The sequence below is a fragment of the Fukomys damarensis genome, unplaced genomic scaffold (assembly GCF_012274545.1).
Source record: "Fukomys damarensis isolate Sample0158 unplaced genomic scaffold, DMR_v1.0_HiC HiC_scaffold_37, whole genome shotgun sequence".
NCBI classification, from domain to species: Eukaryota; Metazoa; Chordata; class Mammalia; order Rodentia; family Bathyergidae; genus Fukomys; species Fukomys damarensis.
Window position 1 is genome coordinate 65,991,553 of NW_022900949.1, and position 23,828 is coordinate 66,015,380.

Here is a 23,828-nt window from a genome sequence, read left to right on the forward strand (position 1 = left end):
AAAAAAATGTGAGAGAATGAAAAGATGAAAATAAAGTGTTTGTAGATGGGGAGGAGAGGAGGGGGTGAAGGGAGGGCAGAGGTAAGGGGAAAAAAATGAGAATCAAGACTTGCCATGTAAAGGTACATGATCCCAACAATGAATGTAACTGTACTGTATCCCTAAATGTACCAATAAACTCAATTAAAAAAAAAAAAAAAAAAACTTTTTCATGGTTCTCACCTTTGTGGGACTATCCTACACTATAAATACGGACAGGTTATCTCTCTGGGATCAATTAATTAAATAACTTGCTGCCTGTTTGACGTGACTCACTCATTTAGTCGTTAATTTAGCAAGTTATTAGAGAACAATTATGAGTTCAGAGCTATTCTAATGGGAACCTTTTCTTCTGACTGACAGCAATTTAAAGGTTTGAAAGATATTTCTCAGAATGTATTTTGGTTAAAAGGTGTTCAATATCAGATATTGTTGAGTGAGAAAATAAGCACATTTATGGTTCCTTTTAGCATGATAAAAATTTATGTCATTCTTGAAATAAGTCAGTGATTTATTTAATTAGCAATCATTTTAAAGAGACATGGGTAGGACTTAAGACTTTTAATAGTATCTATAGATTTAATTGTTTCTTAATATGATCATGCAAAGTAAACTGCTGGGTGGAAACTACAGAAAGTTATTCCAAGGTCACAAAAATGATACTATAAGCCACAATTGACATTTGTTCCTTTTCTTTGAAAAATCTACCAAGTCTGAATTGTAGAGTATACAAAGTACATGGCTATAAAATCTTTCTAAAAATGTCAACAGAAAAATAAATAAAAATGTCAGCAGAGTAAAAGATAAATAGAAAAACAGGTATAAAATTGATGCCATGAGAATGTGATAATTATACATTTGTGTATATGTAAATATATGCATATTTCAATTTTAAAATAAATGTTTCAATACCTTGTGACTGGTGTTATAGCAAGAAAATAATGTAAAGATCCCTGGAATGTTCTAGTTGGAGATGCCCACAGGTTTTGGGAACCACAACCCAAACTTATCTAATATTACAACCACTGGTATTTGGCTTTCTGCTTTTCAATTTAAGGTTTTTTGTACTAAAACAATGAATGTTATAAATATGTCAGTTCTTCTAAGCATTATAAAGAATCAGAAATATTTTAAATTTATTTATTGTATAACAAGTTGTAGTAAAAAACTCACCAATATTCTAACTTGGATAATAGTCTTCTCAGAAGAAATTCAAAATTAAAAATATATTAAAATAGAGTATAGATTTAAACTCCAAATAATCAAACCTGTGACTGATAACTAATTGTGTGCATTCAATGCCATGTGCCTTTTAAACTCCAAGATGAGGAAATAAGCTCAAATTAAGATTGCCTAAAATCAGGAGCACAGAGCAGCAACTGTCACACTGTGAAGTCCTGGTAGTTTGTAATTGTGACACTGGCTCAGATTCTGTCAACAAGAATAAGATAATGTGCTGAACTGCTCTCAAGACTGAGATAAGTGGAATTCAGGTTAAAGGGATGAAGACAAACAATGCAGCCAAAGACATCTGTTCTGGTCACAGTAAAAGAAAACGGGCAAAATATACAAGGTATTTATAAACAGAAAGAAAAGAAAATCAAAGACGTAAGTCTTCAATTCAAATAAACACCACGAAATACAGCTGACGAATCCGTACCTAAAACTGCTGAAGGATTAGCCTAGAAGAATTCTAGCCACATAGCTCATCTTTTATAATTTCTACTGTCCCAATTTTTTCAGTATTGTCACTTACCAATAATTGTCTGGTTCAATTAACAGCATTAAGAACTCCCTGAGTTTGCTTTCATAAAAGGTCAGAGGGTATAAAACTACTTCAAATGCTGAGCATCCAATAATTTACAATATTCTACATTTGTCCTGAGGATTAAATGTGTGATATATGTGTCTTTTATGTAGTTGTAAATATGCTGAAAGCTAAAATCATTTTTAAAGCACACAGCAAAGTTAATAAATAAAATATTGGCACTTATTAACCAAGCTCCTACGAAAGTGACAAATTAATAGTCAGTTATGTTCCTACAACAGCCTTACTTTGCTGCTTTCTCAGTAACTAATCCATGCAGGACTTCTCAGCTCCAGGTACTGCCTAACCCAAGAAAAAGAAAAAGGCAATTTGTTGCCACTTCTACACCTTCAATTATGTTGTCATTTTCCCCTCCATCTATAGTTTCCAAGCTCATTAATTCACAACGGTTAAAACTCTGCACAACCACCTCAAAATACGACTTAAAATGTTAAATTTCTTTTTCAGGTAGAATCAGCCAAACACACTCATACATCTGATCACCCTTGAAGCACTTAGAGCATCAAGTACTTTCCTATTAAAAATACTTTTCTAAGATCCCATTTCACAAAGCTGCCTTGCTATTTCAACAAACACACTGTGTAGCTTTATGAGGAAATTTACATCCCTAAGTTTGGAAAATTTTATTTATCATTATGAGAAGAAGTAATTAGGGCCTGACATTTTCATTTCATGTTACTTTATCTCCAGTCCTGGGGATTGAACCATAGGCCATCACACTGACCTGTATTCCCAGCCCCACTCCCCTTTCTTTGTATTAGGTCTGAGACTCAGTATGTCACTGAGTTGCCCAGGTTGGGTTTAAAGTTGTGATCCTCCTGCCTCTGATTCCCAGAGTGCTGGGATAAAAGGCATGTGGCACTACACCCGGAAATAATTTTTATGCTTGATAGCAGCAACAATAACAACGACACAAAGTAAACATTTAAGAAGCATTTGTGCATCAGGTATTTTTTTAAACTCTCTAAGTAAGTGCCATTATTACCAACATTTTAAAGATAAGGAAACTGAGGCATGACAGTTATAGGCAGCCTGACCTAGACTGCAAGCTTTTATTCACTATTCCACAACGGTGTTGAGGCTTTTATAAATATTACATGCATCAAATAAAAACACTTATATTCTAGCAAAATGCTACAAACATTAAACTATATCTTTTGAATTTTTAAAATCTTTCTGGCCGTGGGAACACTCTGATAATTTTGTTTTTGTTTTTGTTTTTTTGGTACCAGGGATCGAACTCTCGGGTCCTTGTGCTTACAAGGCAGGCGGCGGAACCGCTGAACTAAATCCCCGGCCCCACACTCTGATAATTTAAATGGAATATATAAGGAAACCAACTAATGGTTCCTACCTCAAGTCTGTCTGTCCGCATTAATTTCTGTGCAGCAGCTGCAGCAGCTGCAGGTACAGGGACCCCTGGATTCCCAGTAACCAACATTGGTGCAGTTGGCAAGATCTCTGCTGGAACCAGGCTTGGAGAAACAGGTCCCAAGTAGGGATTAAAGGCTGCTGATGCATTGGTGGCTAAGCTTGGTGCAACTGAAAACATTGGCTGAAAAATAAAATAGAAAGCAACATTTAATACACAGATGTCAGTAAAAAGTTGATAGTTTCTTTTACACATGTATCACCCATCTATTCATCCAATTATCTATCTGCAATGCATTCTTTCTTCCTCTCTCCTTTAATCTGTTTTTTTTTTAATCCATTCTCTGATCCATTTAGGATCAGGATGCTTTATTACATCAGCATCAAATCAATGGTTTTTTTTTTAAATATAAGAGAAATATTTATAAAATTCTCTACAAGGATTTTAAAGTTCAATCTATAAACATGGCATTTTCTTTTAAATAACAGATCAACTATGACATAAAGAAACTTCTTGTGGTCACCTAACCTCCATATTTTCATAGCTTAATCCTAGAAACTTGTGTAAGAAATATTTCATAATTGCTATGGCAGATATGTTTGAAAGGTCTATTTACAACTGTTAATAGGTTGCAAGTGTCCTATTATTTGAAACAAATATAGGAAAACATCGAGGGTTAACAGTTCACAGTCAGTATATACTGTAAATCAGTCTCATGGGTATGTGAAAGATAATGAGGATACCGTTCCTTTTGAGCACATAAGAGAGTGTTTGGCGTACTGATTTGATGCAGGATTTTCTGAAGAAATTTTAAGTGTTCTCCTAGCCTGTAAGATCCTTGTGAGACATTCAACAATAAAGCTACCTCACTAAGAAGAGAAGTCTGCAGTATGAAGTATAAAACAGAACAGTTCTAAAGAAAAATTATAGACTTGTTCAAGCAAATACATATGGCAACATTTAATAAATTGTCACAAGATAGAATTTGTCAGAAAAGCTTCCATGGATATGTCAAGATTGTTTCTATTTGTTTATGTGAAAAACTGCACATCAAGAAATATATTTTCTTGAGTGGAATTTTATCTGAAATCTATTTTAATAGATTTTAATAGATAGCTTTTCTAGTATAAAAACGTAATTCCCCACCTTAATGATGGTAACATTTTTGATAGTTCCAATTTTTTTTACATTAAATTCAAGGCGCACTAAGCTACGTCCACAGCCCTGTTTTATTTTTTTAAGAAAAGGTCTTGCAAAGTGGGTCAGGCTTGGCTTAAACTTGCAATTCTCCTCCTTTAGCCTCCCGAGTTGCTGGGATTACAGGTGTACAACATCACATCCAACCAAAGTAAAATTCTTGAAATTTAATGATTTTAAAAATAATAATGATTGTCTCTGAAACAGCAAAACTCATTTGCAAAATAAATCCTATTCTTGAAGGTAATTTTTAAAAATATATTTTCTTTACCCAGTGGTAAGGAATAAAATCTTCACTGAGTATTTTAGAACAAAAGTTAGATTAGATTAGATTTTATTAGAATATAGCTGATTCTCCTCTCTGATAGGAATAAGAAGTTAGAGAATGCCAGAATATATGGAGCATTCAACAGAGCTTTGGAGAAACAATTTATGCAATCTGAGTTATATATTACAAAAGTAATTCTTATAGCACAAAAGAAATATGTTAAAAAACAAAAATACATTCTTTTTCTAGTCTGGCTCTGACTCATATTTAGAAGGATAAAATAGAGCTCAAGTATTCCATTTTTCCTAGGCTAAGTGGTTCTTAACTAAGAATATATTTGGCAACGTCTGGAGACACTTTTGGTTGCCACAGCTGGGCAGCGCCTCTGAATCTGAGGGGTGGAGGACAGGGAAGCTGCTAGGTGTCCTGAACATGCAGGACGGTCCTTTACAGCAAAGAATGACCCAGCCCCAATTTCCCAAGGTTGGGCATGCCTATCCTGGCAGATTCACTGTTCTCTTGGCCTCACAAATTGTTTTGAGACAAAATCTGTGAGGACTGCATACGCATTTTTACTAAGAAGAAGGTGAACAAGAGAATATTTAATACATTACTTGATTCCCTGGAGAGAAGAAACAATACACCACAGAATGCAGTGACATTTTCAAGGTAATATAATTAGACCTTGAAACACATGGGTCTGAATGCCATGATTAGCTGCTCTGCCAGCGAAATGGCTCTTGTTTGATGAAGTGGCCCAAGTATCCTCCAATCCTGAGCCCCAGCTCCTTCTGAGGCAACTGCCCTCGGACACAGGAAGTGATGTGTGTTCCAAACGTTAATAACCCATACCTTGTTGGAAACTGGGGCCTAAGGCTGTCTGCCCACCGACAGCTCCTGCAGCAGCAGCTGACTTAATGCTCTCCCACTGATCACTGGCTGCACAGGGCCAGCAATACAAAGGTGGACTTGCACAGTAAATATGGGTTTCTATTCAAGAACATTCAGGATAAATCGTACTGTTATATACAGTCAGACACAATATTTTTTTAATCCAGCCAGATCAGCACTGTTAATCTTTACATTGGAAACTTTAGAATTTTGAGAAATTTTAGCAGAGAGAACTAAAAGATTAGGTTTTAAAGGATGGAAAATGGTTAATATTCCTCTTTGCATTCCACTGCTATGAGTTAATGTGTATTTATACATAGCACATTTTAAATGTTTACATTATAAAGTTATTCACATGTCTCTATCACTGTATACAGTCTATTATAAATACTTAAAAGCAAATGCCAAATTTATAAAAACTTATTTCGCAGGAAGAAAAGAATTGTTAATTTAGCAAAGTAAGACCAATGGACCAATAAAATTTAACTCTGTTAAGCCTCATAAAAATACACTGGAAATTTGCAAATTCATGTCATACAGCTGTTACACGATGCGGATAAAAATACATTTATTATACACAGATATTCATCCTATTAACGTGCAACAATCTTCTCTGTGAATTGTTTCCACAGAGTCATCACATAAATTGATTTTCTGACTTAATTCAGCAGACCAAATTCAAATCTGAAACATTTAGGGTACTGTCCCTAAGTAAAGTCTGCAGCAGCTCTTAAAAATCGAAAACATGAACTATTCAGACACTTTCATCTCGAATTCCTCCCTCTCTGGTTAAGTAAAATATGCAGAAAATTGGTTAACAATAACTCTGCACTTTAAAACTTCATTCCAAAAGCGGGTGAGAAGAGGGGAGAGAAGGGGAGAAAAGGAAAGGAGAGGGAAAGAAAGAAAAAATTACAGTATTCCCTCAATTCTTTTTAAGGAAGGCTGGTTATGACTGCCTTTTGCCAGTGAACCTTCAACAAAGAAAAACAAATTGCAAATTCACTAATTCTTATAGTGTTTATTGGTTAATCATTCGTTTTAAATGAGATGTTCTTTTTCTATTACGATAAGACTTCATATAAATGAAAATATTATTCAATTTCACATTATGACTCTAGTTAATACAGGCATGATTATTTCTAGTAATTCCCTATTTGTTATGTGCCAACATTGTACTAAGTGCTTTACCTGTGTTATTGTATTTAATTCTTATAATATGAGCATATGAGCATTTTTTCCCCTTTTTTGAGGGTTGGGTGGATGAAGATAGAACAGGGATCATTTAGTTTCCTTCTAAACTCCCAGAACATAGACAAATGCTTGGCACATGCTAGACATTCTGTTCATTTTTTCTGTTTTTTGGGTAACAAAGTCCATGTAGTTCAGGCTACACTCAAACTCACAACAATCCTCCTGCCTCAGCCTCCTGAGTGGGGTTACAGGTGTGTACCACCACACCAAGCTAATTTCAATCCACGTTTGAGTGAATGAATGTGTAAGTGGATTACTGTCTTGTCGGCTATGTATTATTATACCCATTTTGCAGATAAAAAGCTCACAGAAATTATGTGCCCATCAATGCAAATGAGTAAATGGAGAGCCTAGGATTTGGATCTGATTCCAAACAGCTCTGAAATTAATGGTTCTCACTTAATAGTCGAGATGCCCATTAAATTCATCTGTGAGACTTTTATTAAACTGTGAATGTTCTTGCGACTGCTAATCATCAGAATCCCTTAAGAAAGGTAGCAAAGTAGCAGAATGTTTTTAAAAGCCTCTGGGTAATTCCAATTCCCTGGTCTTCTGAAGAAATAGGTTCACTTTTCTGGTTCTATGTAAGTTCTCTAAGGAGGCATGTCCCCCGAGGGTTTCCTTCTTCTGAACACGGTTTTCCTTTTACAGTGAACACCACCCATGCCCAGCCCACTTGTTTAATTTCTACTTGTGCTTAAGAACCAGGACTCTTCCTATTAAAGTTTCCCCAGTCAGGTCATATCACCAGTTATGAAGGGGATTTTCCTACCCTTCTGTTCCTACAGAAGTCTTTATCACTGGAATTCAGCATTTATCCATAAACTGCCGTGTTTAATGACTTTCTCTTCTGCTCTAATTAGACTACAGACTCCAGAGTCTTTTGCCTTGTGCTTTGTTCATGGGAGAGACGTCAGAGATAGAGACAGAGATAGAGACAGACAGACAAAGAGACAGAGTCAGACAAAGAGAGAGACAGACAGAGGGGGAGAGGAGGGACAAGGCAGAGGGGAAGGAAAGGGGAAGAGGGAAAGAGACAGATAGTGATGAGATGCATGGATGGATGGATGTCTATTTGCAGGATAATGTATATTTAATTGGCTTCTATACACAGCCTCTATAATTACTGCTTATTACATATATTAAAGAATTTGCTAAATGCTTTTCTTTGACACAGAAACTAGCAAATGCATTAAGCATTTTCTAGAGTAGATTTAAATGTCAAGAAGAGGATTTAATTTCCTTTTCATCTCAGAATTTAATATTTTCTCTACCATGACTATATATTTTCTTGTTTTACAATTTTTACATTACTCTAAGTTTCAGCAATGCAGTTATTATGCTACGATGCTGAAAATGCTAAGGGTTATTTATTCTAAAACACTACATGAAATGGTATGTTTTGCAAACAATGTTTGCAATTTTTAATAAAATGGAAGGATAGTATAAAACACACAATATGTAATCAGCATCACTTGAGATCTGCTGAACACAAACTTAAAAAGCCAGATATTTCTAGGTTCTAGGTATTTGTGTGTGTTTGTATGAAGGCCAAATTTGGAAACAGTAAAAATAAAGCTTTAAAAAATTTAGAGCATACGTATGCACATATAAAATTGTGTCTGGGTAAGCATAGTCCTGTGCCTTGGGCTATGACTAGTGTTAGTAAACAATTACATTGAACATAAACAGCACAAAAAGTTAATGATGGAAATTATCAACAAATTCACAACACACATTTTTTTTCTTCTAAGAACTTAGCATGTAACAGGTTAAAATAAATGCTGTTATAAGCTTTTAACTGAGCTTGTTAATGAAAAAAATCAAGGGAATGCTTGCTTTGTTCTTAGTTTTACTTTGTCCTTCAATCTTTATTGAAATTATAAACACTTGAATAAAATGAAGTGGGTGAAGGGAGGGCAGGGATACAGGGAAAAAACAAGCAGCAAGATATTTCATATGAAGGTACAAGATCCCAGTGATAAATGTAACTATTGTTTGCTTTAAATGTACAAATAAACTTAATGGTTAAAAAAAAAAAAAAAAAGAAGGCTCATTTGGCCCAGTCCCTACAATTCTGTACCTGTTCTTAAGCAACTTCTGGACCGACAGGTTCCTTGATTGAAACAGGCAGTAAAAAGAGCACAACTGATGAACACCTCAGGGTGACTGATACGTAAACATTTTACCAGAAACACGACTGGTATTACTCATGAGGTGGATAAACTGGAAAGTAAAGCAATAAACAAAAAAAACCCAAAAACACTGAAGAATTCTAGGTGTTCCTGGAAGTGAGACAAACGATGACTTCAAAGCATTCTACAGCCTACTGCCAACAAATGCCTGGAACACGACAGAACAACTAAGTCAAGGTCACAGGAACAGCTAAAGAACTCACAATTCCACATGGTATTTTAGCTGAATCCGGTGACTCTAACTTCTCTATCCTGTGCATTTCAATCTCATGAGTCTTTGTCTCTAAATCTGAGATAATATTACCTACTTCACAGAACAGTTGTGAGAATTTAATATCTAAAATGTTCTGAATATAATAAATGCCCCAGAGTATGGTATTTGTTTTAAAAATTAATCCTTTGTTTTTTCACTTGGGGCATAACTACAAGTTCTGCATTAACTACCTTTGTCCAGTGTCATGAAAATCTTAGATTTACAGACCCAGTTTATGAGACAATTTATGAGAGAATGAAAGTCCAAACAGGTGGCATAATAACCATTTCTTGGCGTCAACAGAACCCTCGTCAAGCCACCGACTGCCTTTACAAATGTGGTGGTATCTTAGTTCACGAACTTAATTCATTCCACCATTCTGGGGAAAATGGCCACGTTTGTGTTCCTGCAAAAAAGATGGCCATTTTTGCATTCATTACCCAATGCAGAGTTCATAAACAAAAACAAAATTCTGCCAAACTCTTCTGTTTGTGAACCGAACTGATTGCAAACAAAAGTATTCATGAACTAAGGCACCACTTATATGTTTGTATCCACCACTTGCTCCTTTCCACACAGTCTCTGTAAGTGGGGGTTTCTGCTCTGGTTCAAGTCATGATTCTTTTAGGTCTCTAGGGCAAGGAACCTCTGCCTCTTTATTTGGTGTTTGGGAAACTACCTTTCATCTGTTCTTTCATCCGTCATGTAGTTATTGACTTCTGATTGCGTCAGGCGCAATACTAGCTGCTTGTAAATTTGCTGAGATTTGCCACCCTATTCCAGTGCCCTTTCTGTTCCTTCAGCTAAATTCGGGGTACAAATTGGTTGGTCCTAGAAAATAAAGATGCTTTCACCTGCTTGACCCCAGGTCTTGTCACGACTTGTATACTTCAGATACTCCTGATCCTATGGATCGGCCCACTGTGTTACTTCCTTTGATGTTGCCACTACCTGGGTTGGATCCAAGTTAATCACTTCTGCTGATCTCAGAGGTACTGTAGGTGACACAAAGGGCACAGCCCAAAGGACTTCAAACGCTCACATCTGTACTAGAGGTCACTCTCACTGAGTGATAGGTCTGTTCAAAAATCAATAACCTGGCTGCTCTGAGCTCTGGTATAGTTTCTATCTGTAAGTTCACATTAACGTCCCAGTAAGCAGCTGGCGATAACTACCCCATTTATTTCTGAATCTCCATGTTATTATACTCATCAAAATACGGCTGGGTATGAAAAGAATCAAAAAGCCGCAAGTAAGATTTTGAAGGCAAATTTTCTGGAAGTCTTCTCTATTGTTATTAAAATTCTACATGCTTTAAATTTGAATAATTAAAATTATTTCTATAATTATAAAAATCACTGAATAGATTGTATTTTTAGTTTATGATAGAAGGATACCTTTAGCAGAAAGGTAATTCCACATTCAAATATAGTCATGTGATATAAAATTAACATAAAAGCTGAATATGCTCATAATGAATAAAAAAGAATTGCTTTATGCAGATAATTTTCTAACAAAGGCATCAGATAATGTGGTGAATGCTCTGATGGTTTCAGAAACCTGTAATTTAGTGATTTTACAATCAGAATATTTGTTACTAGTTTTTAAAGATGAAGAGTATAAATATCCATTCTAGTAGTCCCAGGGTTATGCACATGATGACCCTAAAACAGCCTGGAGAGTCCCTGGATGAAGTCAGAGTGCTGGCCAAGGGGGTCACAGTGAGGAACTCAAGGCTGTGAATGATGCTGTCCTCTCCAACCTGGGAACCATATCTGGCAGTCTCTGAGTCACATGAGAGCACAGGATGGCAGTCAGTACGTTTTAAATGTTTAATTGGAACAAAGTACCCTACATCAAGGAGATATCTTATGTCAATTAAAGCGGTAGCCACCCCAGATCTTTGAAACTGTATGTGAGGCTCAAGTGTCAAAGAGACTTCCGTCCTATATTTTATTGTTAGAATGATTATAATTAAAATTTAAAAATCAAATACAGACGTAAAATTATATATGTCCTAAAAAATTAAGATAGTCACATTTTTGACTGAAGCCTCAATAATTAAAAAAAATACATCAGGTTGAAATAGACACAGAATTAATATTCTCTCACTTCAACCTTAAAGTATTGACGATCACTATCACTTTGATTTAATATGAGTGCTACATTAAATTCTAAGACAGAATTATAATTAAATGCAGTTCAAGTGTTAAAATGTTATCAGGAAGGGCCAGGGATTTAGCTCAGTGGTGCCGCACCTGCCCTGCCAGTAGAAGGTCCTGAGTTCGCTCTCTAGTTACTGGGAAAAACAAAAAGTATTAGGTAAAAATTAGCACATACACTGTTATGGCTTGTATCTAGATGTGCCCCAAAGTCTCACGCACTCACGGATCAGGCTTTTAGGAGCTGGCTGGATGTGGGCTGTGTGATACTGGGATTAAAAGTGTGTTGTACTGACTGTCTTGGCATAGTTTGGGTGTGATAATGGGAAGCCCCACCCAGGGTGCCAACAGTCCTGCACCTGGATGTAATACAAAGGGAAAGAAGACAGACTTGCTGCTTGCTGCCTCTTGCCTACTCTGCCAGGGACTGTTACTTCTCTGCAATTACCTTCTGCCATTCTGCCCTATCTTGGAGCCAGCTGACTATGGACTGAAACCTCTATAAATTGTGAGCTGAAATAAACTTTTCTTCCTTTAACTTGTAGGTGTTGGCTGTTTTATCCCAACAATGACAAAGTAACTAGGATGGACACTATAGTTACCATACCAGAAAAATGTGGGTCTTTAAATTCCTGTGACTCCATAATGTCACATATGTTAATGACATAAATTATTGACAAATACATTCTGATCATTAAAATTTTTATCACAAGCCAGGCGTGGTGGCGCACGCCTGTAATCCCAGCACTCCGGAGGCTGAGGCAGGGATCACTGTTTTAAATTCCTGTGACTCCATAATGTCACATATGTTAATGACATAAATTATTGACAAATACATTCTGATCATTAAAATTTTTATCACAAGCCAGGCGTGGTGGCGCACGCCTGTAATCCCAGCACTCCGGAGGCTGAGGCAGGAGGATCACTGTGAGTTCAGGATCAGCCTGGGCTATACAGTGAGTTCCAGGGCAGTCTTAACTACACAGTGAAACCCTGTCTCAAAAAACCAAAACGGAACAAAAAAACAAAATAATTTTCATCACATATTTAAACTTAAATACAGAGCACTATGTCACAATAATACCTCTTCAAGCTAATAGTATCTGTGTAATGACAATTATTAATTTATCATATACACACACAAAAGCAAATCGTTAAATTGGCATGTATATTCTCAAGCAAGAGTTAACCCAAACAATTCCTGGCAAACATTAAATATCTACAACTACCTATGAATTGTCAAATTTGTTCTTTTTTTAAAGCCCTTGTAGTTTCTGTCTCTCTGATTAGTTCTCCTTTGATGAGACTTCCCAATTCATTATAATTCAGAAGTTACTTGGCATTTGTGACAATGTAATACTTTCAATTTAAACTGTAACATAATAAAAAAGGTTTTGTCTTTTTTAAAAAAAGAGAACTACAGAGATTCTCTTCAAGGTGAGAGGTTACATTATATATCAGTTTTAAAATATTACCTTTAAAGTTAGATGGACTACATTCATGAGTTTGTTGGCCATTTTAACATATACCACACTGGCACCTACAAGTCATAGGATTTACTCTGAAGATAATTTGGTGGTGGAGACAGGAATGCTATAATGTAAACTGTCACACGGATTAACTAGAAAATGAGTGAGTTCACAGTGTAAAAGTTGTTCCAGACTGACCCTTAACTGTAGAAAACACTATGTAATGGATAATGTCACTTATGTCCCCTCAATCTAGTGGAATCATTCGTATTAAGCCCTGAATCGCAAACTAATACCGGGGGATTGGAAGCATGCTTACCACGGGTTGTAATGGGGCACCAGGCATCATGGCATTGGCTAGTTGCATTTGCTGGGCCAACATGGCCATGTTCTTCTGCTGAATCAAGTTATTGCGCCCATTTATCTCCAACTGTGTTTTTAAGTGTGGGGGTGGATGAAGATATTTGCAGTTCTCCCTAGAGCAACGACCCTAAAAAGACAAAAAACAGCAAATGCTATCTTAAAAAAGAATAAAATCAGCACAATGGCAAACAACAGTAATGCAGATCAGCCATTTGAGTCTATTATGCATTTTCAGACGCTGTTCTTGTCATTTCATGATACATTTACAAAAAGTTATCAATTTACCCAAATGTATTATAAAAACTTAGAGTAAGATATCTAAAGGAGTTTAGAAGCTTACAGAGGTTCCTTTATTTTAATAGTTTTAGTATCAGTTTTTCTAGATTAAAGTTTAAAAATCTACAAATTTCTAGGGTAAAACCATTAAAGACTATTAGGGTCCACACTAAGCATGGAGCCCATGCCTATAATTCTAGCACTCTGAGAGGCTGAGATCAGAAGTTTAAGACCAGCCTGGGAAACTAAATAAATGGTTAGAGATCCTGGGTGGCAGGGGGGAGGGGGTCAGGGATTTAGCTCAGTGGTGCCACTGTGGGCCTCACAAATGGAAGATCCCAAGGTCAAACCCCAGTACCCCCCCAAAAAAAACTGGATGCAATTCAGTGTGAAGACCCTCGGTTCAATCCCGAGTAACTAACACAGAAACACACATACAATTCAGTTTGACTCTTGATATATCTTCTTGGTTAACTTCAATGAATCCAAAAGAATCATGAAGTTTATTAACTATTTTTATTTGTAGTGAATTTTTAAGAAATGAGCTTAGAGAACCCAAAGCACACTGCATCTTAGGTTAAATGTTTTACAAGTACTGCATAATAAATAAAATTCCTATTAAGCTCTGTAAGTCTACTCATTAGCAAACATTCATGTATTCCCACTGTATATGGAGATCCAAGTGCTCTAATGAAACAGTGGTGAAAAATGCAGCCTGTAACCTTTCAAAGATAAACCCAGTCTTTATCATCCAAATGTATAAAAATAAGAAATGGACATAGTTAACTCCAAATAAATGGCAGTGTAAAACATAGAAGCAAAAATAAATTATAATAGAATTATAAACGTGAACATTCCTTTCTTCAGGAATGATTCTTTTCATCAAATATATTTATGAAAGTCTGTAACACACAATTTTATGTCTCTACTTTTACCATCTCAATATTTTGTCAAATCTTATTGAGAGTAAAAGATCTCTCAATAATTTCTTTCACAAATAAATCTAATTAGAACTGTAAGAATAAAAGGTTAATTTAAGCTATCAACCACCTTCTTGAGTTTTCTATGGAAAAATCAAATTAATCTGACTTCATTAATTATGTTACAATTCTAATTTGAATGCTGTTTTGGTTCATCTAGATTAAGTTCTTTAAGCATCAGTCTCTATGTTGAGCTGACATGGGATACAGCTTGTCATTTTAGCAAGTTCTATGTAATAGCTGAAATCAGGAGGCAGCAAGGGAAAAGTGGTCAAGAGCAAAGATTTAATAGGTCTTAAGACATCTCACAGAGGCCTTGTTTTCTTGATTCGACAGCTGCATGAACTACGGACATTAAATTCTTTCAACCTCATGGCTACTTTTTCATGCTGCAGAATTTCTGTAAAACCTGTAATACTTACACCATAATTTAAATTACATAGGAAAAAACATCGGTACAAGGTAGTTTTTATGTCTATCAGTTATGGCTTATGATATATTCACAAATAGACATTTACATATATATAACTTATTCCATATAAAATCACATTGCTTGATATATGTTGAGTTCATGGTCAAAACAACCCCATGCATCTCAGTGCAAAACACCACAAAAACAACATAGAATCACAAGATAAACCACAGTATGAGTGACTAAAATAAACAAGATCATGAATGACACATGGTCTGATTTCAGGGACATGACGTTGAGTCCTCCTACAGAAAGCCTACTATTTTAGTATGAAGAAAAGTTTAACTGCAAGAGAAATTCTGGTTCTTAATATCTACACATCACACTTACTAAACTGGCTATAATAAACTGCAGATAAACAGGGTTATATCCACCCAGATGATTCGATTACAATCAATTCACTCAGGTCAATTTCTAGAGAACTGCATAATACAGAGGTAGCCCTTGGCCTCAAGGCAGGCCTTAGCAAGACGCACAGTGTGATTCCCACATACTGCCTGCTAGTTCCTTCCTTGAATATACACCACTGAGCTCCTCCTACAGACAAATATTCCCTACTGGAATAATGCAGTCAGATGTGTCTGCTATACATTCTGTATCAGTACATCTGAAACTTAATAGGGGTTGCAACCTTTGGTTTACATTCTGTATTTTCTAAATCTACTCTGGGGCTGGGGATTTAGCTCAGAGGTTTGGTGGCCTGCCTTGTAGGCACAAGGACCCAAGTTCAATCCCCGGTACTAAAAAATAAATAAATAAAATAAATCTACTCAGAACTACCAAGCCCCTCCCGTAGAATCTGTGCCCATGGGTCTGGGAATCCAGGGATGTGCATTTTAACAAGTACTCTAGGAAATTCTGGCATACCAGAAAATACTACAAAATACAGTTGTAGAAGCCACGTGAATTTACATTGACACACAGGAATAACCTGTTCAGGTTATATTCGATAAAGTGTGCTTCTTAGGAAATTCAAAACTTGTTTGCAAATGCTGACTATGTTGCTGAATAATTGTGGTTTCACAAATTAAAAAGTGAAGAAGAAGTTAGAGTAAACATTTTATATTAGAGGATTGCCTAAAGTCCTAGAGGAAACCACAAGCATACTTTCCTTTGAGAAATACACACTATATCGGTACTTCACAGCTTAGGCCATCTCTAAATTCCCAGTACCACACCTCAGTAAACACTTTCAAAATGAATTAATGTTTAGTTCTTGCTAAATACTGGAAGAGGTATTCTATCCCAACTCTAGAGACAATGAAAAAAATAGAATAAAAACTAAATTTAATACCAAATCTTGGTTCTGAGTTATAATGATCTAATGATGCTTTTCTTCAGAAGCCAGTAAGTCTGCCACAAAAATAAACAAAATAAAAGGAAGCAGTAATAAAAGGAGGTTTGTAAGTGTGACCAGGGAGGAAAAGAGACCTGTGAACATATTTGTCATTAGAAAATCTGTACAATGACAATCTATTCTAAAAGTCTAAAAACAAATTTGTTTCACATATATACACTGTCATCTAGGGCTACTTCTCCAAATCATCTAGATAGTTCACCGAATAGGTGCCTTCAATGCCCTCATTGTACAAAGCTTGGTTCGAGTATCGAGTTTGTACTTAGATTCTATATGGAAATTTATGAAATTCTCTGTGTGGTCCTATCTTTTTGCTTTCTTTTTCCCCCTGTTGTCAGGGATTGAGTTTAGGTCCTTCACACTGAGCTATGTCCCCAGTCCTTTTAATTTTATATTTGCTTGCACAGGAATATGGGCCAACCTCACATATGACACAAAGTAAATAGTAAGATATAATTTGTAGAATATGGCAGAAGTTAGGTAGTTAACAATAAGCCTGAGAAAGATAAAACTGAACGAATCTAGAAAACAGCAATTTAGTGGTTTTAGAAAATTATTTACTAGTTAAGTTTTTTAATTTAAGAACTAGCTAATGAATAAAAATAAAACAATTTCTTATTTAGAAATTGGTTGAATTTGATAGAACAAAAAAAGTGAAAGTTCTAATTGAAAACCAGGAAAACTATTTTTCCATTTTTAATTATATTTCTTCGACCTAAAATAAAGGGAATATTGTGATTTATGAAGTCAGAATCTAAAGAGATATGTTATTATGTTGCCAGATGGTAGCTATGGGGTAAGATTAAAATTATTCAGTTATATTTAGGGTAGACTCTGGAAATAAAGGGGCAATCAAAGAATTATAGTGGAACCAGGTTATATTCATGTCTTTTCCAACTTTCAACCAATTGGTTTTTCATTAAGGCTACTGAAAAATAGAACCCTTTATTTCAATTGTTAAAACAAAACCAGTATTTCCTTTGGGACAGCTAAGATATGCAAATGTTTTTGAAGCCCTTTCTAGAAATATTCATTGCTCAGATATTGGCGAAAAATTCTGGATAGGGAATTTGGTAGTTTCCTATTGAAAATTCATACCAATATTTTCTCTGCTATGATGCTAAAAATTCTGCCCAAAAATCCGAGTAATTTTTGTCATTTAACACTTTCAAAAATGGTTTCATAGGGTTGTTTTATTTATTAATTCTAATAGTGTTACTCATTATTTTATAACATTAACATATTAGCATATAATATTATTTTTGAATATATAATACTTAATCCCCAGCGCAAGGTGAGCTATCTTTAAGATGTATTGTTTCATGTACACAAATATTCAGATACATATAAACACACTCATTTTGTTTCCTTTTAGCTATAAGTTCAATTCATTCTAGGTATCTCAGTTTCCTGGCCTTTGAAAGTATCTTAAAGCATCTAATAGAGTTTATTGTGGCTCTTAAATATGTATTTCCTTGTAACTTAGTTATTTCCATAAGCGACTGTGTCATCTTAAAAGAGCACATGCATTCTAAAGAGATACTCTGCGTTTCTCAACCTTAGCCCTATACTGACATTTTGGGCTCGATAAAATATTACAATGAGAACTGTACTAGGATATGTTTAGGATATGTTACAGCATCCCTGGCTTTTAAACCCTAGATGCCCATAGCACCTTCAAGCCCACTCAGTTGAGGGTAGGAAGCGGAGTGAGAGGTTAGAATCTTTTTAAACTGAAAGCCGTGATTACTTTATACCTAATGGAATTTAATGGGGACGCTAATGATTAGCTAGGGCTATCATAATATAACACCAAAGACTGGGTGACCTAACAGTAAAAATACATTTTCTCACAATTTTAGAATCTAAAAGTCAAAGATCAAGATCCTGCCCTTTTTAGTTTCAATTAGGATTCTTTTCATGGCCACCTTCCCACTTCAGGGTGTGCCTGAGATAAGAGAGAGAACAAAGCTCTCCGGAGTCCCTCCTGAGAAGTATACTACCCTAATCAGAGCAGGGCTCCACCCTTATGACCTCATTTAATCTTAGTTACTTCCTATCTCCAAATATACACTGGGGAGTTAGGGCTGCTCAAGCCCTCCTTGGAGTTAATTCTGTTTAGACACAAATACTCAATTCATAACAGGGATGTATATAATTAAAAACTGCTAATTTAAAATTATTTATACATAGCTTTTAATATTTTAGCACATTTAAATAGTAAAATATTTTATCCTAGAAATTTCCTCCAATAGAGAATAATAGATGCATATTATAGAAATGGAATAAAGAGTGGGATATGTCTTAAAATGTGCATTTCATGTTGTATTTGGAAATGTATTTAAAAACCTCTGGAGTGACACAGAATAAAATCGAAAAGGACACCAAAGTATCACTTGGAAAAACTATAGAGTGCTTGAAACACAGATATGCTTTTTTATTTTTGCTTAGAAAGTCTGGAAATTTCACTTTTGATGATAATGTGTTGTTTTTATATATAGTATACTATTGTACATTGTAAATAAGCAATCTACAGTAAATAAGCAAATAGTACATATTTACTATATTCAAATATGGTACACTAAAATAAAGAATTTGAAATTTTAAAAATTTAAAAATTTTTATTAAAATCATTAAAAATTAAATTTAAAAGTAATCTTTAATGTATTTTGTCCCCAAATATTCATGATATTTTAACCTGAGAAGTAAATAATATTACCTTACTTCCTATATTTCATAAAATAGCACCCATGTTTCAATTAAATAGTGTTATCATAACAAAAGGCAAGAAACTACTCTTCAAAGCAAGTCCAACTACCTCTATTTTAATTTCTTCATTGGTCTTCAGGTGATAAATATGACCAGGTATAAAGGCTTAGCAACTATTGAGAAAGTGAAGAAAACAATTCTCTTATTTTGCCAGGCAAGTAATCCCTAGTCTTCTAACCTGAACATGGAAAAAAATATATATGTGTGTGTGTGTGTGTGTGTGTGTGTGTGTGTATAAATCCATATTTAAAGCATAACTTTCTAGCTGTAAATTACTAATTCTTCATCCAGTCAACATAATGTAAACACTTTGCACTTAATTCAATCCTGATAGCTGAATTTTGATAGAAGAATTTTCTTCTACCCATGAGAGAAAAAGGTTGAAATTTATGAATTCATTTTCATTAAAATAGTCTCAGTTTCTTACAAGGAGTTCACAACAGATAAAATACGTTTTCAAGTGAAACACAATATAAGGCTAATTGAGATTTTTCCCTTCCTTATCCATAAAAAGTTCCTATTCATACACATACATACCTACAGGCACATACACCCTGACTTAGCAATCACGGAGGATGCCAACAAAGACACACACACAGACACACACACACACACAGCCTATTGAGTTTAAATTGTAATTTTAATTTTATCATGTCTGGAAGAATGTAAATGAATGTAACTGATCTCATTTCACAGTCATACCTTTCCCTATCAACATCTAATCTGATTTCAAACCGGAGATTTAAGGTTAGACTTTTCCAGTTATTTAAAGAGTTCTCTGTAGAATTCAATAGCTCTTCTAGGGACTATTCTGTAGAACATTCCTAAATTTGATGATGAAGATTCTTGGTTATTAAGACCAAGAGTGACATTTATGATATCCCAAAATATCCCTACTGCTGACGCAATATCAAAGCACTCTAACTCAAACTCTAGGATACTGTGACTTTTTCCCAGAGAACTTAGGAGCTTTAATTGCACAACTCCCATTAGTCATCCTGAAAATGGCATAACTGAAATATTACACCTCTACGTAAGTATTATGTAATGCATGAGCGCTGGGTTAACGGCCACGGAGGAAGTGGAGCAAAGGAAAATGGTCATAAATCACACATATACTCTTACGACAAAAATACCACTCTCTTTCGCCAGCAGCTTTTGTCTGTGAGAGATCACACACACAACTGACTGCAACACTTCTATCAGTACACAGCTCAGCCATCAGAAGAAATCTTAACGTCCTCGGGGTGGACCTACAAAAATATTCTATTTAGAGTTGCCTGTGCTGGAAGGTTGTAAGAAAAAGAGAGTCTCACTTTTTCCTTATATGTATGGACTCAATGTCTCCGAGACGAATACTGGGTAGGGTTTAACTGGCACCTGTTATCTGTCCTTACTCCAAAGTCTTGTCAAGCTCCAAAGACATAGCTGGCCAGTGTCCCTGCACCAAAGCAGAGTCTCCATGACCTTGTAAAAGCCCAGTGACATTTGTTAGGTGCCAGCATCACTAAATAGTCCAACGTTTTGTTGGCTGCATTTTTTTTATAGCATAAAATTAGAAGTGCCAGATCACTATGTTTCTATTATTTTTTCAAATGTTTCATTATTTTTTCAGTATAGCAACTGTCAGACTTCTATACTGTAATTGCAACACTTCTGAAGTTTTATGACTTCCAAATCAGACACTCTTCAATCTTGGCTAATAATTAAAAGTCCTAACATTTACATAATAAAATTTAGTGGTCTATTTGTAGTGCATGTTTTCAATTGAGAAATTAAAAATGCTTTACAAATAATTCCCAATTCATCACCATACCACTATTAGTTAAATTACAGCATGACCGTCTCTATTATATTTCTAGGGCTTTTCTAATGATAAAAAGGAAGTAAAACACAATTTTCCCTTAATTATGTTTTATGCAGCTCTCTTAAAGCAGTTCCTTACAGACCTATGGTAGCTTCTCTTCCATTTGCAAAGCAAAATCTCTCCATCTTTAAATCTCTTTCCCCTACAAAATATTGATTAAAAACACAAATGTATATTTTATATAAGAAAAATAAAAAATTGTAATAAGGTTTATTGGTACATTTTAGGTATACGGTACAGTTACATTCATCATTGAGTTCTTGTACCTTTACATGACAGGTCTTGGTTCTCATTTTTTCCTCTTGTCCCTGCCCAAAATAAACTTTACACAGTGCCTCCTATGTTCGAGGTACTGTTGTATACACTTCCTGGATTAAATTCACTCAATTCCTTCAATGTCACTGTCAGTTTGCATTGTCTGTTATGTTTTACTGAAATACAAACAGTATAAGTGAACTTTCCTGAAACACAAAACTGAGTCCAATCATATCAGAGTTGGCACTCCTAGTCACTGCACTAGAGATCTGAATTCATACACAATGTAAACTCACTTGATCATTTTTATGTACGATTATTTTTCTTATAATTGGTTGCTCACACTAAAAAGACAAATGATTACTTAGAACAGGTCAGAACAAAAGGAAGAACTCAACCCCTTTTGAGTCCAGAAAATAGAAAAGATGTTTTGCAGTGTAAGCAACTAATTTTGAAGATTAATTCACACGGTATTTTCAAAATGAAATAGAAAAAAATCAGATGGTCTTGTAAATATCAGTTTGTCATCCTTGATTTTTTCTCACTCTGAGGGATCCGTATTGCAGAATGAAGAGTACAAAAGAAAAACTTAACACCAAGTGAATTAAAATATTGCTTCACACTATCGATTTCAATAGGACTCAAAGAGGCAAGAGGGACACTGGATTATCTATTATGCCACTGATCTGACCTCCATGATTTGAATATATTAGTAATTAATGAAAGTGTTATATACATATGTATATGCATATAAAGTAATTTCAAAAGATAGACTTTAAGGGACATACCATTTACTTATGATATAAAATCACCTAAAAGAAAGCAGAGAGAATAATGACCCCATTACCTTTATTTATACAAATCATCTGTTTAACTGTGCCAACATATTCCTACAAATACATGATAAATGTCATCATGGTGAGTTTAAAAATATCATATACTATGTTTTAAACAACTCATCTCAGTATTTCCACTGTAAATCTTTAGACTGCTATCGGTCATAGCATATATTATGCATGTAACTAATGCCTAAATAATATCCTAACCTATGAGAGATGCCCAAATTTCTGGCTGCCACTAATAACATAAACATGATCACATTACATTGTTCTGCAATCTTTCATACACATTGACTTTGCAAAATATCAAAGACCCTTCTTTTTATCCACTATTTCCCTGGTTCCCCTTTGTACACATGTGGGATTTCCTAAATGAAAACATGTCCTCACAAATCCCGCCTCAAACGCAGTCATTAAATGCTACCACTTCACATAAAGAACAAGGACACAGAAGGAGAAGTAAGGTGATAAAGGTCTTCAATACTGATGAGGACTCTCTCCTTCAGACAGACCAACTTTGTACTTGAACAAAGTGTGCTCAATGACACTGGCTCGCTCCCTGCGAGGAAAACACTGCCTTCCTCCACACTCCCATGACAATTTGCTAAAATTATGAACAGCCCTCAGCTGTCTCAGACTTGAGGCTGTATAGTGAGGAGAGAGACAATTAGCTTATGAGCCCAGAACATGTCTCTATTGGATGCTGACTGTAGCAGCATAAGCAGTAGGGTGAAAAAAAAATCTTAAAGCAGAAAAAGCAGTATTATAACAGATTATCTGAGCCTGTCTCCACCTTTGTGCTCTACCCACACCCCCAGAGACATCCACTAGCTTCTCACAGCAGTTTCTCAAACATGTGAATATCTCAAGAAATAACATTCAACAAACGTTACCTAAAAACAATCACTGGGAGTAAAACAGCAGAGTCTCAAGAGTTTCTAGAAGTATTTCATATATGTCTACAATCCTTGAGGGAAAGAATTCATGTCAATAATAAAAATAACTATAAAATATAGAACTTTCATAAAACATCTGTGGGTATAATCTAAGGCAGAGGGGTACTGAAATCATTACTTAAGCAGAGGCACTTGAGAAGGCTTCGTCATCCTAGGTGCTATGCTCTAAATGGCAATCAGAAGCTATGGAGCATATTCTCCAGTGATTAGTTAAGATGACAAGTATGGAGATGTTGAGCCTCACAGGAACGTCAGCCATGGTAACACTGGTTTTTAATAAGCCAGAATATGAACATGAGAGGGAAAAGCACAGACGGCTGTCACATGGTGTTTTTCTCCAGCTATCACATCAACAACATTTAGGCTGAAAGCCCAGATCTGCAATACACCCACTGGGGTGTATTAGGTGAGTAGCATATCTGCGATTTTTACATTCTATCTCTGGCTAAAGCAGGTTGCCTTTATTAGAAATAGTTGTTCCACCTTCTCAGCACTTTGTATCCCGCCACACTCCTAATCATACACACTGCTTACCTGTCTTTCTGCCCTGGTTACTGCTCCCAGGCTGGGAGCGACTGTGACTCAAACTTCTTTGCCCACAACCTACAGCAGACCAAGTATTTGTCAAGTAAAGGAGTTCTGACTGTATTTCAGAAAAGATATGCTGTCTGAAAAAGAAGTTCTCAAACATTCCTTCTGCAGCCTTTTAAGTATCTCTATTGACTTCCATTTTTCTATTTGCTTTTTTTCACTAAGCTACATCCCC

At 35.4% G+C, this 23,828-nt stretch overlaps 1 protein-coding gene across 15 annotated transcripts in view; it reads right to left on the bottom strand.

Annotated features, from left to right (window-relative positions):
* Mbnl1 (muscleblind like splicing regulator 1) overlaps positions 1-23,828 on the bottom strand; it is a 168,817-nt gene that overhangs the window by 28,421 nt on the left and 116,568 nt on the right. For 13 of the 15 annotated variants that reach the window (XM_010625337.2, XM_010625338.3, XM_010625327.2 and 10 more), the window contains 2 exons: positions 13,248-13,418; positions 3,222-3,422 (listed from right to left, as the gene is read on the bottom strand). In XM_010625337.2, coding sequence (XP_010623639.1) covers positions 3,222-3,422; positions 13,248-13,316 — 270 coding nt within the window. In that variant the 5' untranslated portion in view covers positions 13,317-13,418. Of the gene's footprint in view, positions 1-3,221; positions 3,423-13,247; positions 13,419-14,042; positions 14,071-23,596; positions 23,754-23,828 lie in introns of those variants that run through there. The other 2 variants (XM_010625336.3, XM_010625335.2) reach the window with 2 other exon arrangements.